A 19,298-nucleotide genomic window follows, 5' to 3' on the forward strand; every position below is an offset into this window, starting at 1 on the left:
TATATATGCTACTTGCTTTCAAAACTGTAACTCCAACCCTGCCTTCTCTCCTAGGCGTTAGATACACATATGACCAATTATTAGATCACCAAAAATTGTTTCCATTACCTACTTACAAAGTTTATAGCATGACAAGTTATGTGGAACGATTTTAATAGCCTTTGAGAAAGTTTAAAGTTTAATTTTGGATTAAGTCTAGTTTTTAGTTTCACTGTCATCATTTCATCCTATCCATTTCTTTTGCAGTGTATTTGTCATCCGAGCATGGCTGAATGTCAATTTTGTGTAAGATTCACATTTAGGATATTGAACACTCCTTAGAAATTTAAAAAACATGCAAAATATTCATTTGATCAACTCAAGTATGTTTTAAACTGTGATTTAATGAATTTAAAATTAAGTTTTCCTGCTTTGTTCTTCTTCAAGGATGTCTTGGCTATTCTTGACCCTTTGCATTTCCCTATATATTTTAGAATCAGCTAGTCAGTTTACACACACACACATACAACTGCTCAGATTTTAACTGGAACTGCACTGAATCTATAATTATCGGAAAATTTAATCTTTATTACTGAGTGTTTCAATATGATCAAAAAACCTTAACAAAAATGTGCAAGACCTCTAACAGAAAAAACTATAAAAATTATTAAGAAAAATTAAGGAAGACCTAAAAATAGAGGAATATACCATGTTCATGGGTTGGAAGGAGGACTTATTCTACCAGTTATTAAGCCTTACTATAAAGTACCTATAAATAACAGTGTTCAACTGGTGGAAGAGTAAACAAATAGACCAATTGAATAGAACAAAGAGTCTATAATCAGACCCACATACATAGGGATGTTTGATTTATAACCAAGGGAGTGTTCTGGGCATTAGAAAAAACGATATTTTTTTCTCCAATTAACTGGGCTGTGTCAACTGGATATCTATGCGGGGGATGGGGGAAGGGATCTGACCCTTACCTGATACCATACACAAAAAATCAATTCCAGATGGATTATAAATCCAAAAATAAAAGGTAAAATAATGTGGTTCCTCGAATATAGCAGAGGAGAATATTTTCATGACCTTGGGGGTAGGGCAAGATTTCCCTAAATAAGATATAAGAAGCACCAAATTTGGCTACATTAAAATTAAGAACTTCTGCTTTAAAAGACACTGCTAAGAGAGAGAAAAGGCAAGCCACAGAATAAGAAGAAAGTTGCCCACATATAACTAAAAGAGGGCTTGTACCTAGAATATATGAAGAGCAAATTAATAATAAAAAGACAACTCCCAATAGAAAAATGAGAAGAGACTTTAACAGGAATTCACAAAAGAGGATATCCAAAAGTCCAAAAAAGATCAGATCATTAATGATCAAGGACAGGCAAATGAAAACCACTATGAGATAACACTACTGTGGGGTTTACATTAACCTTACCTGAAGAATTTAGTCTTTGCCCTCAGTTCCTGAGAGATTATCTCTAAAAACCTTGGAAATGTCTTCAGTAAGGACCCCAGGCCACACCTAACAGATTAGGTGAGGTGATGAGGTGACTCCGGGGCGGAGGCTGGCTAGTCCAGAAAGACTCACCATGTAATACCTCATGATCACCTTGTGGTATCAACCAGCCTCAGGGAAGAGGGGCTGGTCAGGCCAGAAAGACCACCTCACGATTATCAGCTGACCTCATGGGAAAGGGGTTGGAGTTTGCATTACTTGATGAGACCCTCTAAACTTCACTTTGGGAACCCTTTCAGACCTCACCTTATGTGTCTCTTCATTTGTATCCTTTTTTCTACAATAAAACTGTAATTGTAAGTATAGCATTTTCCATGAGTTTTGTGCCGTTCTAGTGAGTTATGGAACCTAAAGGAGTAGTGGGAGCCAGCAGGTCACAAGTGAGAGAGCTCAGGGGGAACTCCTAAGCTTGGGCTGGCATCCTGAAGGGATAAAGGGAGACTGCTGAATTTGTAGCCAGCAGGTCAGAAGTTAGGGTGTTGTACAGACTCCCAAACTTGTGGCTTGCATCTGCTTATCTGGCAGTCTGAAGGACGGTGTCCTTTTAACTTATGAGATGTGACCTAGCTCCAAGTGGTTAGGATCAGAGAAAGAAGTGCTGCATGGGCAGGTGGTCTGAAGAACGGTGTCCTCTTAACTTGTGATATTTGACCTAGCTCCGGGTGGCTACAGTCAGAAAAAGGAGTGCTTCATGTTACAGCTAGTGTCAGAGAAGTGAAAAGATGGGGATTTGGATTTATGCTGAGTATTACCCTCCCAGCTGTATACCCACAAGAATGGCTAAAATGGAAAGGACTGACAATACCAAATGTCGGTGATGATGCAGAGCAACTAGGACTCTTATAATCTGCTGGAGTAAGTGTAATTGTTAAAACCATTTTGGAAAGTTGTTTGGCAATATGCATAACTTACAATCCAGCAACTTCATTAGAAGATATGTACAAGAATATTCATAGCAACCTTATTCATAATAGCCCCAAACTAGAAATAATGCTAATGTCCATCAACAGTAGAATGGATAAATGGTGATATGCTCAACCAGTGGAACATTATACAGTAATGTAAATGAACAAACTACTATTGCAGACAACAGATGAATCTCACAAACAAAATGCTGGGCCAAAAAAGATAATCAAAAGAAATATATATACTATAAAATTCATATAGAGGCAAACTATGGTATTAGAACTCAAAACTAGTGGTTGCCTTTATATAAGGGAGTAGTGATTGTGAGTGGGCAATAAAGAGGCTTCTGGAACAACAGTAATGTTTTGTTTTCACCCTGGGGTGGTACATAGATAAATACTTTGTGCTAATTCATCAAGCTATACACTTTTTTCTATGTATGTCATACTTAAAAAAAAAATAGAGTAAGTATAAATGGAAATGTGAAAGCTGGAAAATGAGAAAGAGAGACTAAAAAAGAATTAATGCATTTGAATTGAGGTGTGTTGGTGAAGAATACTGAATATACATACCATGGACTGCCAGAAAAACGAGCAAGTCTGTCTTGGAGGAAGTACGGCCAGAATGCTCCTTAGAAGCAAAGATGGTGAGACTTTGTCTCACTTACTTTGGACATGTTATCAGGAGGGACCAATTCCTGGAGAAGGACATCATGCTTGGTAAAGTAGAGGGTCAGTGAACAAGAGGAGGACCCTCAGTGAGATGGACTGACACAATGGCTGCTACAATGGGCTCAAACATAACAACAATTGGGAAAATGGCACAGGACCGGGCAACGTTTCGTTCTATTATACACAGGGTCACTGTGAGTTGGAGCTAACTCAATGGCACCTAACAACAATAACATAAATGGAAATGGATTAAAAGAAAATAACCACTTATCATTTATAAAATACTTAATATTTTTGTCATGCACATCACTTGTAATTCAAAATAACACTAATATTTGTGCTTCCCAAAGTCATAGACCCAAAATGATAAGATACTGAACTTGAGCTAACCACGGCACAATGACTGCAACAAAACACCTAACGCTAAATAAAAGCAAAGCTAAAACATTTTGAACCAAAGATCTTCAAATGCTAACAAACTTCATAAAAATAAAATAATTTTAGTTATTTAAGCAAGTTGGTTTATGGTAGATTGATCTAGACTCATCAGAAAAGTAAGTTTATGATGTAGAATTATTTTGTTCAACAAGAGAATAGTACCTCAGTTTATGAATGGACTGCATAGTATATCTTTTACATTACATAAAATTACTATATTCATTTCTAGATTCTAATAATTTTTTTAACTTACCAAATAAATTAGTGCTGCATATGAAGCATATATTATGCTAGTCAAAGCAGTCTTTGCTGGAAAGGAAATAATTTCAAACAAAGAACCCCTTCTGACCTGTGAAACAGAAAAGAGTTTTATTAAAATAAAACTTCAATTTTAGAGTTATTGTAAAATGAGAATTTAAATATTTCTTTCTAAAGAAAGTCATCTAATTTAGAGTTACCTGAGTTTTTTTCACATTCTGAAACTATATTGCTTATTTTTCTCCTTTTAATGAAAAGATACTTTCTTTTGCTAGTCAAAACCTACGACAAGTTTATAAGTCTTTTGTTTCCAAAATCTGTTAAACTTTTTACACTTACCAACTGTGGTCACTAGGGGGTGCTGCTCTGCATATTAGAAAAACAGTCTTTCCTTTGTTCAAGTTCATGTACTCATTCTTTACTAAATCATTCACATCCTCAGTTAAGCAAACAGCAATTAAAATACTAAGCATTTCCTGGGTATTAATGATCTGCTTGGAAATGTTAATCATGAGACTCCTGAAGGCCGGCATGAACGTTAGACGATCACGACTTTTCAGAAACTGCTCTGTGCTCATATCCAGCATTCTTTTTTGAAACGTAGAGGTTTACACCAGTAGCGAATTTGCCTCGCAGACATTTCTGGTTTCTGGTAATATAAGGTATCCCTGCCTCAAATATATTAGTATAACATACTCAGTTTAAGGGAATTACTCTCTTACAGGCCACTTCTGTTGCCTTGAACAGGATATGAAACAAGGACATTAAGCAAAACATTCCTTTCCCACTCAGCAGTGAAGTGGCAGTTAGCCATGCTCCTCTGAAGAGCGCAGACACTCAGTGGCTTCAGTGAACTCCCAAAGACACAGGCTGTAGCTAATAAAATCATGTATGCACAGTAAAAATGCCCACAAAAACAAAAAGAACAGTGAGTAACATCTTCACTAAAAAGTTGTTTGTAACAATGAAAAAACTGAAACAACCAATGATAGCAGGATAGTGAGGTAAATTATGGTCTATCTCTCAGTGGTATACTATTGAGCCTCTAAAAAGGTCCTTCTGAAGAACACGTGATAACATTTTATTTAACAAGCTTCTATGGTGCTATGTACCAGGCCCTGTTCTAAGTGCTTTGTAAACATTAAATCATTTAATTCCTAAAACAATCTTATGAGGTTAGCACTATTATTATCCCCCTTCCACAGATGGAGAAATAGAAAAGGAGAGGTAGGTAACTTGTCCATAATTACACAGCTAGTAAGTAGCAAAGCTGGATTTAAGGCAGGGATTGTGCTCCGGGGTCCAAGCACTTAACCCGACCCTTAACTGTGCTGCCAACACCGCTGTGCCTTGGAATAAGCTGTTTATGAAGAGGCGGTACAGTAGACTATTATGAGGATGGTCTTTGGGTCTAACAGATACAGGTTTGTGTCCTGGCTCCAGGACTCACTAAGCAATGACATCTTGGACAAATTAATTATTTTCTCTAAGCCTCAGTTCCCTGAACTATATTGGAAGTAATACCTAATATCTACCTCACAGGTTTGCTGTGCAGACAAGAAATTGCTTGTAAAGTGTTAGCAGAATGCCTGTACATGGGTAGTCTTTAGGGACATGGTAGGTATTATCAGTACCTTATGAACGATGAGAAACAGCAAGGGGTAGAACTGTAAACATAATACAGTGTGATCCCACATATGAAACATACAACGACAGGGCAAACTAATCTATGCTGTTCGCAATCAGGATAGTGGTTATCCTAGCAAGGGTGGGATTAGTGACCCGAAGGCAACACAAGGGGATTTCCTGGATGCTGCTTACTGAGGTGTGTTCAAGTTATGGCAATTCAATGAACCGTACACTTAATGATTTGTGCATTTTTTTGTATATTATACTTAAGTTAAAAAGTTTTTTTAATTTTATGACCAAAAACAAATAAAACATTCTATGTCCAGTATTTTTATAATTAAAATAAACACAGTTAACATTGCATAGAAAATGTCTGGGTAGAAATGCACCAGAATTTTAACAGCTGTTATGTTTTGGTAATACAACTTTGTATAATTAATATTTATAGAGCACGTATTACATGCCAGGTTCTATGTTAATGGTTACTTGCATTGTCTCATTTTACCCTCTAAAAAAACCTATGAATAAGAAACACAGGTTCAGAGACATTAAACTCTTTCTTGCTTTCTGTATTTTCCAAGTTAGGTCAAAAGAACGTATGTTATTTTTATAATTGTTAAAATATAAGTGTGCTCCGCATCCTGATGAAGTACACTGTTTTTGCCTACTGCTGCTTTTTTGGTTTGCCACTATTGAATGAAGAACAGAATAACCCCTCACAATTTCCCTTCTTCCCTTTTAAGTGATTTATGAAATGCTGAAGCCAGGATACTACCTAGCCTAGTAGTAAGAAAAACTGTTTATATTCTTCTTCCCCACTCTTCAGGCCACACCAACTCCTAGATGTAGAAATAGGTGTGGCAGTTTCAGCCCACTCCGTCTAGACGTCACTCTGGAAAATTTCCCAGAGTGCCTGGCTTCTGGAAAGAGTTTCCAGGAAATGAAGAAACAGATGGTGCTCTTCCCCTCTTGCTAAAAGAATATAAAATGATAGTATGCCTTTGAATCCCACTACTAGGCTACAAGGAGACAAACATACACCAGTAGAGAGCAGAGATGAGGAAGAAAAGCAGCGACATCCCAACAAAATGCCTCCTAGCAGAGTAAAAAGACTCATGAGTTTGTGAACATATGAATGCTTGGTAAGAGGGACAACACGTGTATATGGCCCATATTCAATAATTGGTAGGGAGCCCTGGTGGCACAGCTGTTAAGAGCTCGGCTGCTAACCAAAAGGTCCATAGTTTTAATCTACCAGCAGCTCCCTGGAAACACAATGGGGAGTTCTACTCTGTCCTGTAGGGTGGCTGTGAGTCGGAATCGGCTCAATGGCATCGAGTTTTCATATAATTAAAGCATAAAAGTGGTGTCTGCATGATAATTTGCATTTTTCTTTCTTTCTCAGATTTTGTCACCTAAAAGTAATTAAAATGGATTAGTTTCTAAATCAGTTATGTATTTGATATACATTATATTTGGTGGTGCAAAAGGTTAAGTGCTGGACTACTAACCAAAAGGTTGGTGGCTCAAACCCAGCCAGAGGTGCCTTGAAAGTAAGGGCTGGTGATCTGCTTCCGAAAGGTCAGTCTTGAAAACCCTGTGGAGCAATTCTACTTTGCACACATGGGGTTGCCAGGAGTCAGAATCGACTCAATGGCAATTTACAATAGCAACAACATGTTTCTGAATAATAAATTTGTATATTGACTAAGGGTCATTTTTTACTATTTTAATACTTTTGATAAATGTTATTTCTGTAACAAATTATCCCTGTAGAAAATACATTTCCTCCAAAATTTATGTGGCTACCAGCAAGTAGCCATTTTCTAATTTTATGACTCACTTGCAATATACGTTTTTCATATTATAAACCACACTGCTTCATTTTTGGCTTGCTATGAGCAGGAATAGTGTACGGTAAAAACTGAGATAAACAAAAAGGAGAAATTTGCTAAATGGGAGGTTTTGTTAGACTGTCCTGGCCTATTTCAAAAATTTTGTCTTAACCTTGTTATATTAATTTCATTCTATTTTGATATTTGAGTTAAAAGTATCTTGGGATCAATGTTATACTCCTGTAATTATTTTTTGAACTTGGTAATATTAACATGCAAAATAGATGGATATTTGAATAGTAAAAACATTTCAACCTTTAACAAAATCATGGTAACACCACTTCTCCCACATAATTTTAACTGCCTTATCTCATAAAGGAAGTATATGTGCTCATTTTATTCTCATTGATAATGAGGTAAATCACTAAATAGCAAACTACAAAAAGTTTTCAAAATAAATATCCACTTATAGATGAACTGAAGGTTGAGGAATTACCAGGCCCAACTTAGTTTATGTTGTCCAAAACCACCTTGATGTGGAGTGTTGTGCCGTTATTAAGTGCTGTTGAGTCTGTTCCGACTCATACCGATGCTGTGTATAACAGAATGAAATGCTGGCTGGTCTTGCGCCATCCTGATGATTAAGTGTTCTGCAATTCCCATTCTTCCCAATGTTACCCATAATTTGTCAGGATCCACACAGTCAAATGCCTTCACGTAGTCAATAAAACACAGGTAAATATCTTTCTGGTATTCCCTGCTTTTAGCCAAGATCCATCTGACATCAGCAATGATATCCCTTGTCCCATATCCTTTTTTCGGTCTGGCTTGACTTTCTGGCCATTCCCTGTTGATGTACTGCTGCAACTGTTTTTAAATTATCGCCAGCAAATTTGGAATGGGCACAAATATGGATCTCTTTCAGTTTGTTGACCAGGTAGCTGCCTTCCCAATTTCGTGGCATAGATGAGTGAGCACCTCCAGTGCTGCATCCATTTGTTGAAACATCTCAATTTGTATCCCATCAATTTCTGGAGCCTTGATTTTGCCTATGCCTCCAGTGTAGCTCAGGCTTCTTCCTTCAGTACCATCGGTTCTTGATCATATGCTACCTCCTGAAATGGTAGAATGTTGACCAATTCTTTTTCATACAGAGACTCTGTCTGTGTATTCTTTCCATCTTCTTTTGATGCTTCCTGTGTCATTTAATATTTTCCCCATAGAATCCTTCAATATTGCAACTCAAGGCTTCAATTTTTTCTTCAGTTCTTTCAGCTTGAGAAATGCTGAGTGCGTTCTTCCCTTTTGATTTTTCTAACTCCAGGTCTTTGCACATTTCATAAAAATACTTTGTCTTCTTGAGCTGCTTTTTGAAATCTTCTGTTCAGCTCTTTCACTTCATCATTTCTTCCATTCGCTTTAGCTACTCTATGTTCAACAGCAAGTTTTACAGTCTCTTCTGACATCCATTTTGGTCTTTTCTTTCTCTCCTGTCTTTTTAATGACCTTTTTCTTTCTTCATGTATGATGTCCTTGATGTCATTCCACAACTTGTCTGGTCTTTGGTCATTAGTGTTCAATGCGTCAAATCTACTCTTGAGATGGTCTCTAAATTCAGGTCTCTAAACTTAAGGTCCTATTTTGGCTCTTGTGGACTTGCTCTAATTTTCTTCACCTTCAACCTGAACTTGCATACCAGCCATTGATGGTCTGTTCCACAGTAGCCCCTGGCTTTGTTCTGGCTGATACTGAGCTTTTTCATCATCTCTTTACACAGATGTAGTTGATTCGATTCCATTAGACTCCATTTGGTGAGGTCCATGTGTATAGTCGCCATTTACATTGGTGAAAAAAGTATTTGCAATGAAGAAGTTGTTGCTCTTGCAAAATTCTGTCATGAGATCTCTGGTGTCATTTCTATCATCAAGGCCATATTTTCCAACTACAGATCCTTTTTCTTATTTCAACTTTCACATTCCAATCGCCAGTAATTATCAACGTACCTTGATTGCATGTTTGATCAATTTTAGACTGCAGAAGTTGGTAAATATTTTCAATTTCTTCATCTTTGGCCTTAGTGGTTGGTGCGTAAATTTGAACAATAGTCGTATTAACTAGTCTTCCTTGTACGTGTATGGATATTATACTATCACTGATGGGGAGTACAAGAAGAAAAATAGGAGAAGCTGTCTAACTCAGTGTTTGCCAAACAGGTATTGCAAGAAACAATGACTGCTGTTAATAGATAGGTCCAGAGAAACGTTTCCTATACGTTTTAAGAAATTTACATTACTATATCTGCTAGTTATGTAAAGATATAGTTATCCAAGAAGCTGGATTATATGAAGAAGAACATGACATTAGCATTGGAGGAAGACTCATTAACAACCTACGATATGCAGATGACACAACCTTGCTTGCTGAAAATGAAGAGGACTTGAAGCACTTACTGATAAGGATCAAAGACCACAGCCTTCAGCGTGGATTACACCTCAACATAAAGAAAACAAAAATCCTCACAACTGGACCAATAAGCAACATCATGATAAACAGAGAAAAGATTGACGTTGTCAAGGATTTCATTTTACTTGGATTCAAAATCAACACCCATGGAGGCAGCAGTCATGTATTGCATTGGACAAATCTGCTGCAAAAGACCTCTTTAAAGTGTTAAAAGGTAAAGATGTCACTTTGATGACTAAAGTGGGCCTGACCCAAGCCATGTTATTTTCAGTCACCTCATATGTGTGCAAAAGCTAGACAATGAATAAGGAAGACTGAAGAATTGATGCCTTTGAATTATGGTGTTGGCGAAGAATACTGAATATACTGTGGACTGCCAGAAGAACAAACAAATCTGTCTTGGGAAAAGTACATCCAGAATGCTTCTTAGAAGTGAGGATGGCAAGACTTCGTCTCATGTATTCTGGACATGTTATCAGGAAGCAGTCCCTGGAAAACGACATCATGCTTGATAAAGTAGAGGGTCAGTGAAAAAGAGGAAGACCCTCAATGAGATGGACTGACTCAGTGGCTGATACAATGGTCTCAAATATAGCAACAATTGTGAGGATGGCGCAGGACCAGGCAGTGTTTCATTCAGTTGTACACAGGGTTGCTATGAGTTGGAGGTGGCTCGATGGCACCTAACAACAACATATCTCTGCTTAGCAACTCACAAGGCTCTTGGGCACAAAGACTACTACCAGTCTACAGTAAAGAAAGCTATTTGACTTTACTGCAGTGTTACTAACATCCTGTGGAACGTTGTTCTCACTGAATAAACTCATAATCAAGTAGTCCTGGAAGGGCTCAAATGTTCCAACCTCTTGGCAAATTTGGAGAAGTATGTCTTCAAGGGTCCATGGATGCTGCTTACTAGGAAATGTCCTCTCTTTCCAGGTCTGAATTATACCATCCAAGATAGCCTCATGTCAGGTCTATCAAGGACCTACAGAAGTTCCTGACTATTTTTGAGGTTTAGAATTTAAACCCAAAACTGAAGTCTACCTTGGAGGATTGGAAGTGAGAAACTTAAATAAGCTTCTGACATGCTTCATGAAAAGGAACAAGTTCACTGGGATCTACTCTCATGACCTAGGCATTTCAGAGGCTGAGGGCTTACCTCACTTTTGCCCCTATCTTGTCCTTCACTTATCCACAGTGCCAATACAAAGTGGAAACAGTTATCTCCAATGCCATTGTAGGGAAGAATCTACCACAGGAAGAGCTCCTGATCCTGTGGCCTTGCATTGGCCTGCCAAAATCAACAACTATGTCTGGGAGCTGACGTGTCTTGGCTGAAGTTAGCATTCAAGCCAATGATCTAGGTCACTGCAGTGTAGAGCAGATGCAGGCTTCACTCAGCCACACAGCCCACAAAGCTGAGAAGATTTACCATTCTCCAAGTACCAGTGGTGGGGGATGTTGAAAACCATCAGGAAATTCTCTACTCAGAGTTTTCTATCCCTGGGGCCCTTTATAGAAGCAGCAGATATATCACTGCAGCCTCATCCCAGTGTCTATGCCTTACAGAACCTAGAGGACATTGAGGAGCATCATGACTCAGCACCCAAAGAGCCAGGTGCAAAGGAATGGCCAGCAAGAGATGCCTGACTCTGTATTAAAGTCACAACAAGCCACCAGAATCCCTTCAGGTAACTTGTGTCAGTTGGGTCTTTATGTGGTTCATATATATGTGCTCTAGAGCTGAGCATCCGACCAGAAAATCCCAGGCAGATTGTGGGGGAGCTCCTATGCCAGCTTCCATTCTCTGATGATCTTGGGAAGACCAATACTGTCTGCTTCATTTCAGATAGGGCTGAAATACTATAGGTATGGTCAGTGTCTTGAGGAAAATGTTCCTCTGTCCCCTGTTCTTTAGAGAAATAATATGCCTAACTCGTGTTCCCAGCCACATAATATCTGAGAGAGTTTGCACAGAATTATTTCAGGTGTTCCAGGTACAAATGCATCTTTCCATCATTCATCACCCTCAGATCAGTGGCCAAAGCTTGGGAACAGGGCCACTGAAACAAACCTTCAGACAGTTTAACCAGGCCACTTACCTTCCTATAGCTAAGGTTTTATAAACTATGTCTTCCATGCATCCGCAATTATGCATATTCTCTTGCATAATAATTTAAACTTTCACTCTCATTACTTCCCCCTACCACAAAGCTCCACCTCGGCATAGGCAGCCTGACAATTCTTGGAGGAATATTCATCTGGAATCCACTCTGGGTAAGCCCTTCCAAGCTATGACACTTATCCCTCAGCACAATTTGGTACCATGGATACACTCCAATCACAAACTAATCCATTAACCTCCACCACACCTCAGACATTACTCTATTGTATCTTTGGCTCTCCGGGCCACTGTCTTCACTATTCATATTGTTATTTGTGTTCTCAATAAGCTGTTCATATTTGACATATGTGATTTTCTTCCTCATTATAACTTAGTTTCCTCTCAGTGGCATTCTAATTCTCCACTCTAGCTGTTTCATATTACCCAAGTAAACCTCGTTTCTTACACCCAAATCCTAAGGACCCTGGAATCTCTGACCTGGCACTGTGCTCACTTGTTTCACTCCAGCCATATGGAACTACTTAGGTTCTCCAAACAAGCCCTGGTCTTTCTCACCTCACTATCTTAATATATATTGTTCTTTCCCTGGAATGGTTCTTCTACTTATTTGTCTGGATAATTCCTCATCCTTCAAGTCTCAGATCCAGTATCATATTTTCTAGAAAGCCTACACTGACCACTCTGTTGGACTTATATACCCCTTCTTAATGCTTTCCTAGCATACTTTGCACACTTGTATCATGCACTTGCTATTGTCTATTGACATTTTTTGCTTACTGGCCTATCACCACCCACAGTCCAAGAGCAAGGGTGAGACATCTCTGAATCCCTAAAGCGGTGATTTTACACATGCAGTCCCCAATAAATAATTGTTGAATGAATGAAAAAGTAGAATCATACTTCATTTACTTCCAAAAAGAAATTTAACCATCTTATAATATTTAAACTTGTAAAAGAGGGTATTAAGAATTAAAGTCAAAGGACATCTTGTTCCAGAAACATGACAACTGAGCTAATGTGGAAATCTTCCCATCTAGAAATTCTATATAAAATTAAACCCTCAAAATTTAATACAAGACTGAGTTTACAAAAGAGAGAGACAGAGAGAGATAAATCTCCCTGTGTCAGGAACAAAGAGGGAACTAAGCCAGAGCAGATATTAGTGTGAGCTGATGTCCCAAGAAATCTGGGGATGGTATTAGACCCTAAAATAATGGTTGGGAGCTAAGTTTTAATATAGAGACTGGAGAGATGAGACTTGTTTGCATACAAGGTAGGGACTAGGCCTTTACAGAGCTGTGATCTCAGTGAAAGTGGGATGAGAACAACTGTACCACCCAGCCCAGGAAGAAGGTCAGGAAGCCGTTCTCCACCTGGGACTAGAATTCTCTCAAGAGAGATCAAAACCTCCAGCTTGCACCACATAAGGGAGTCTGAATATACGCTATCAGTGTGATACAAGAAAACCTAAGTTGAAAAATTAACATTAAGATTGGTCCCGGGCTGCTAATACCCTGGGACATTTCCACCACCAAGGCCAGAAGGGATTTCTATGTTTTAAAAAGTTCCTGTGGAAGAACAACTTTAAGATAAAATTTACAAAACATAAGGAAATGATCTATTATGAATGAGACAAAAAAAGTCACAATAGTCGGAAAGACTAGCATTCCCCCAAATACCTCATGAAACAATCTTTAAAAAGAACACAAAATAAGTATCTTTAAAACGATCAGAGAGATTTTTTTTTTAAAAAAGGAATAAATCTGTAAAAGACACTTAGAAAAGAAAAAAAGCAGGAATTTTGGGAAAACACCAATTAGAACTTCTAGAAAAGATATAGGACCCTGGGTGGCACAAACGGTTTGCACTTGGTTGATAACTGAAAGGCTGACATTTTAAACTCACTCAGCAGCACTGCCGAATGCCTGGTGATCTGCTTCCATAAAGATTACAGTCAAGAAAACCCTAAGAAGCAGTTCTACTCTGTAACACATAGGGTCACCATGAGTACTGTCATGGATTGAACTGTGTCCGCCAAAAATATCTGTCAACTTAGCTAGGCCATGATTCCCAGTGTTGTGTGACTGTCCTCCATTGTGTCATCTGATGTGATTTTCCTATGTATTGTCAATCCTATCTCTATGATGTTAATGAGATAGGATTAGTGGCAGTTATGTTGATGAGGCAGGACTCAATCTACAAGATTAGGTTGTGTTTTAAGCCAATCTCTTGTAAGATATAAAAGAGAGAAGCTAGCAGAGAGACATGGAGGACCTCATACCACCAAGAAAGCAGTGCCGGGAGCAGAGTGCATCTTTTGGACCCAGGGTTCCTGAGCGGAGAAGCTCCTAGACCAAGGGAAGATTGATGACAAGGACCTCCTTCCAGAGCTAACAGAGACAGAAAGCCTTCCCCTGGAGATGACACCCTGAATTTGGACTTCTAGCCTACTAGACTGTGACATAACTCCCTAAGCCTCTTTTAGCTCAGATTCCCGAAGTTAGCTATCACAACTGAGCTCTAAATTTATCTGAAATTCACTGTCAGTCAAGGCAAAAGACCAAACACATTGTGTTTTTTAGTTCTCAATATTGGGTAATAGGAAACACACAAATCCAATTGTAAAGACAGATTTTTTTTTTCTGCCACTAAATTTTCATGAATGTTGGGAAACGATTCTCCACAGATCTCTCTCATTGCTACACAGACCAGACCTTCTAAGCAAAGGACACGTTTTGAATAGCAAATAGCCTTGGAAGCTATAGATAATTTATTTCTTTGGCAAGATCTAGAGATGTCTCCCTGGAGATGTCACAGGGCACTAAAGAAAAAGCCTTCTCCTTCCCTTCCCCTGAAACATTCTTACACTTGAGGGTAAGAAACTTAGAGACACCTTCTCCTCTAGAGGAGATCTGCCTACATTTCAGAGTAAAGAGTAATCTCTCTTTCTGGAGGTAGGATGGGCAGATGTGCCAGCTGCTCTGTAAGAGGCTCAGAGTCTCCTAATTTCAGGGTTTCTCTGCTGTGATGCAACTTACTAGATGCGCAGGTAATGTCTGGCCTTCACCGTGTTGCCCTAAGGTCACTGAGGCATAGGGAACCGACACAAGATATTGCTCTGGATGCTGCTCGTGCTGTAAATAATAAATCTTCTGTATCTCTGATCCAAGGGGTTTGTGTCTTTTGTCAGAGTGAGCATGTGTGTGCGTACGCGCATGTGTTTAACTGTGGTGGGAAAAACACAGGGTGAAATCTCAGATCTTTCACAGTTCTGACTTAACAAGGAGGAGCAAAACAGTAAAAGGAGGACTTTAATAACATAATAGACAGTGTCTTTAAACATGATTTTGTACTAAGAAATATTCTTCAAAGGCGATTTCTTCTATCAACCCCCTATGAAAAATCATGGGCTTGACAATTCAAAGAAAGTAACAGGAATGTAAAACCTTAGATTCAGAAATGTATTTCATTGGGACTTTAAGACAATACTGTTCAGCTATGTTTCTTTTTTGATGACCTAATGATACAAGAATAGAAATTGTAGTGCTTAAGAGAATTCATTGGTTAGCAAATATAAACCGTTTTTTATTTCCTCAGGTATCAGGTATTACAAAGGAGTCTTATAAATGCTGTTCCCAGGCAATTCATAGTTAAAATACCTGATGATTTCTGAAAATGTCAAAATTTTTGATTAAAGAGAGATTCCTGTATAAAGGATATTTGCTGATTTTGGTCATCCAGCATCCATTTTGCCAAAACATCTCAAATTTTTGTTTGAGGATTCACCCTTTCCTCACTCTCAGGTCATGTGTTGTAGATAAAGCTACGCTCCCAACTCTAAAGGTGAAGCAGGTCATCCAGTCCTAGCCTATTAGTGCATCCTACTTCTGTGGCTTAGCAGTGAGCACTGAGACCTAAGCAATTCTATAAGAGTGAACCTTAACACTTCACAGGAATGCTGGGTCAAGGACTCTCTTTTCTGCCAGATTTGAACCTGGAAATACGTAGCCCTGGGAACTGCTGCAAATCATCTTGTGACCATGAGGGGAAAGCCTGTCTGAGAATGAAGTCAACATAGAGAAAGCAGAGCTGGGAGGTGGAAAAGAAGGGAAGCAGGATCCTGAAGGCATCATTTGAGTACCTGTATCCAGCTATGCCTGAAACTTTATCAATTCTGGAATGTTCGACTACACAAATATATCTCTTTTTGGTTTAACCAAGATTAAGCCAGGTTTTCTCTTCCTTTGACAGAAGGATTCAGATTGGTTCACTCTGGGATTTAGATGATAGCCTTACAGATTCAAATCTTTTGTTGTTTAAATTTAGGACACTTTGAATAATGCCCAGATTGAAAAACCCAGAGTTCTGTGCCATAAAATTTAGGAAGAAAGAAATTCATCCTTACAAAGTTTTAAGAGTCATTGTATTTAACAAAACATCATAACAGATCCTCAATAAAACAATGTAGAATATGTCATTTGAAATATACCTGAATGTTGATAGGTCTATCAGAAAGAATTTATAGTTAACTATACTCAATCTATCAAACAAAAATTACCTGGGAAACATAAGTTTATGTGAAAAAAGTTTTGATATAAATGCAAAATTCCATACTTATATTTAAAGTTAAACCATCTGAAATTGGCGATTTAATACTGATCAATTTAATAATAAAGTAGGGAAAAAAATCCACATTGTCTCCTTTCAGACTTAATTAAACGGGAGAATATACTATATTGAAAAAAAAGGCCTAATCATTCATTTCTCATCCAAGTATATCTGTTTTACAGGCAGGACAACCACAATGTGCTCCATTTTCATTTTCTAAATCTTGCAAATTCAAAACAGTTCCTAAAATAGAGTCTAAGTCTTGTGCAAACGCAATATTCACTTACCTGCATGTTATATAGGGGTTGCTTTGGTACATTAACTTCCCTCAGCAAACGACCAGATATGTCCCTTAACTCTAAAAGCCTACAAGCAAGTTGAGGCTGCAGAAGCTTGGCCACTGATTTAGAGGATCTGGATATGCTGTGTAATCCTTGAATGAATGTTCCTCGATTGATCTTGGCTAAAACAGTAGCCATTCTGACCTTGGAGTTTTTTTGGATGGGTTCTGTTTTCTGGAAAAAAAAAAAAAAAAGTCTTTGAAAAGCGACTGACATGTGGTTCTCCAATGCATTATTAACATCTCCTTCAGGCAAAGACAGAGTACCATATAACTTTATACTGTTCATATACTCAATGTCCGATAATTCTATCCCTCCCCCCTAAATACGACATCATCGATTTCCCCCATATACCTAAATTTGTATATGAATATCTGATTTTTTTTCCTTAGGATAAATATCCAGAGGTGAAATTACTAGTGAAAAGATACACATTTTTCATTTTTTAATCTGGGTTTATACCTATCTGCATTTATTTTTAAAGAGCTCTTACAAAGGTAATAAATATTTTCCCAGTTTACTTTTAAAAGGTCAAGTTATGAAATAATAGCATACATACAATATATATATGTTTACCATTTAAACAAAAATGATAAAACAAATACTCTGCAAGCTTAAGAAACTTCTACTTCTAAAAACTTCTTAACTTCTTTCAGCATTCTGATAGGAAAATTTCATGGCATTACCAAAACACATGACATGTCGTTCTTTCTCTGCTCTCCCGGAAAGCATACCACAAGGAAATTACTTACAATGTGGTTAGACTGCATTCCAGGCAACACAAGTGTAGTTTCCAGTATTCGTTTAAGTAATCTTATGGGCTATTCTGACTTTTTAGTATATAACTTGGGAAAAAAGTATTGGTTAGTAACACGAATGAATAAATTTGAATACCTAAATATTTATTTATTGTCTAAGAATATAAATAAAAATTTTCTCTAAAAGGATTTCTTTTTTTGCCTACAATGAACACCATAAATCTGTCTAAGAGCAAACATATAATTTATTTAAAATGCCCTAACTTTTATCCTGAGATAAATTTATAATTGCTAGTTTTGTCATTGAAGTTCAGTTTACTGTTCAGCATTTGTCATTGGAGACAACCAAAAGCTATTCTAGTCTGTCAATTAGAATGTATTTCTGCAGCATCTGAAGCCCTGTTTTGGCTTAATCTGTTAATTTTTCTGAAAAAGTCCCATTAACCTACCCCTCAACTCTCCTAGTCAATACTAACAGTGGAGAGTGCAACTCAAGTTTTGTGGGCTGCTACCAAAAAACCAAACCCAGGACATTCAAGCAGCCAACAAACACAGGAAAAGATGCTCACAATCATCAGCCATCAGAGAGATGCAAATCAAAACTACAATGAGATACCATCTCAGCCATGCAAAAATGCCACTGATCAAAAAAACAGAAAACAACAAACGCTGGCAAGGCTGTGGGGAGACTGGAACACTTAACCACTGCTGGAGGGAATGGAAAATGGAAAATGGTACAGTTCTTCCTCAAACAGCTAGAAATAGAAATACCCTATGATCCAGCAATCCCATTCTTAGGTAATATACCCTAGAGATCTAATAGCAGTGATACAAATAGACATATGCACACCTTTGTTCATTGCATCATTATTCACAATAGCAAAAAGATGGGAACAACCTAAGTGTCCATCAATGGATGAATGGATAAACAAAATGTGGTATATACAGACAATGGAATACTATGTAGCTATAAAGAATAATGAGTCTCTGAAACATAACGTGGATGAATGTGGAGGACATTATGCTGCATGAAATAACTCAAGTACAAAAGGACAAATATTGTATCATCCCACTTTTATAAAAAGGCAAAAATAGGTATACATATAGAAATTAGTGTTCTTTGATGGTTACTAGAGATGGAAAGTTGGGGGGAATCATTCTCTAGAGATCTCTAGAGAGTAGACACTTGTTAATTTTGGTGATGGGAAAGGCAACATTGAATATTGATGAAGTGAGCGCAACTTAACGAAGGTAAACGATGACACTAAGAAATATACAAGAATAAGGGGCATTACTGGTAAATACTGTAACATATACAATTTGACAATAGCAGTAATAACCAAAAAAATATGAGTGGTTACATAGATAGATATGTATGTATACATGTGTATAGGAAGGTATATGTGTGTATATACATAAGCATATATAGGTGTATCTGTAGGCAAATCTATATACATGTTTGTGTGTCCTGTACATATATTCATACATATAATAAAGCACATGGGGACACAGTCACGGATACCTCCCAGACATAACTAAACATCTCAAAAGATTGGTTTATTGGGTTGGAGGGCTTAGGATCATAGTCTCTTGGGGCATCTCTGTCAATTGGCACAGCATAGTCTATAAAGTTTATGTCCTACATCTTAGTTTGGTAAGTAGCATATGGGGTCTTAAAAGCTTGCTAGCAGCTATCTAAGATACTACTATTGGTCTCTACTCATCTGGAGCAAAAGAGAAAGAAGGAAAACAAAGA

The 19,298-nt window shown here is 37.8% G+C and overlaps 1 protein-coding gene across 1 annotated transcript in view; it reads right to left on the bottom strand.

Annotated features, from left to right (window-relative positions):
• SPATA9 (spermatogenesis associated 9) overlaps window positions 1-19,298 on the bottom strand; it is a 31,136-nt gene that overhangs the window by 3,059 nt on the left and 8,779 nt on the right. Inside the window, exons 3-4 of the mRNA XM_004375037.3 lie at window positions 16,731-16,958; window positions 3,776-3,871 (exon numbers count right to left, since the gene is read on the bottom strand). Coding sequence (XP_004375094.1) covers window positions 3,776-3,871; window positions 16,731-16,958 — 324 coding nt within the window. The remainder of the gene's footprint in view (window positions 1-3,775; window positions 3,872-16,730; window positions 16,959-19,298) is intronic.

This window comes from Trichechus manatus, unplaced genomic scaffold (genome assembly GCF_000243295.1).
Source record: "Trichechus manatus latirostris isolate Lorelei unplaced genomic scaffold, TriManLat1.0 scaffold00032, whole genome shotgun sequence".
In the NCBI taxonomy this organism is placed as follows: domain Eukaryota; kingdom Metazoa; phylum Chordata; class Mammalia; order Sirenia; family Trichechidae; genus Trichechus; species Trichechus manatus.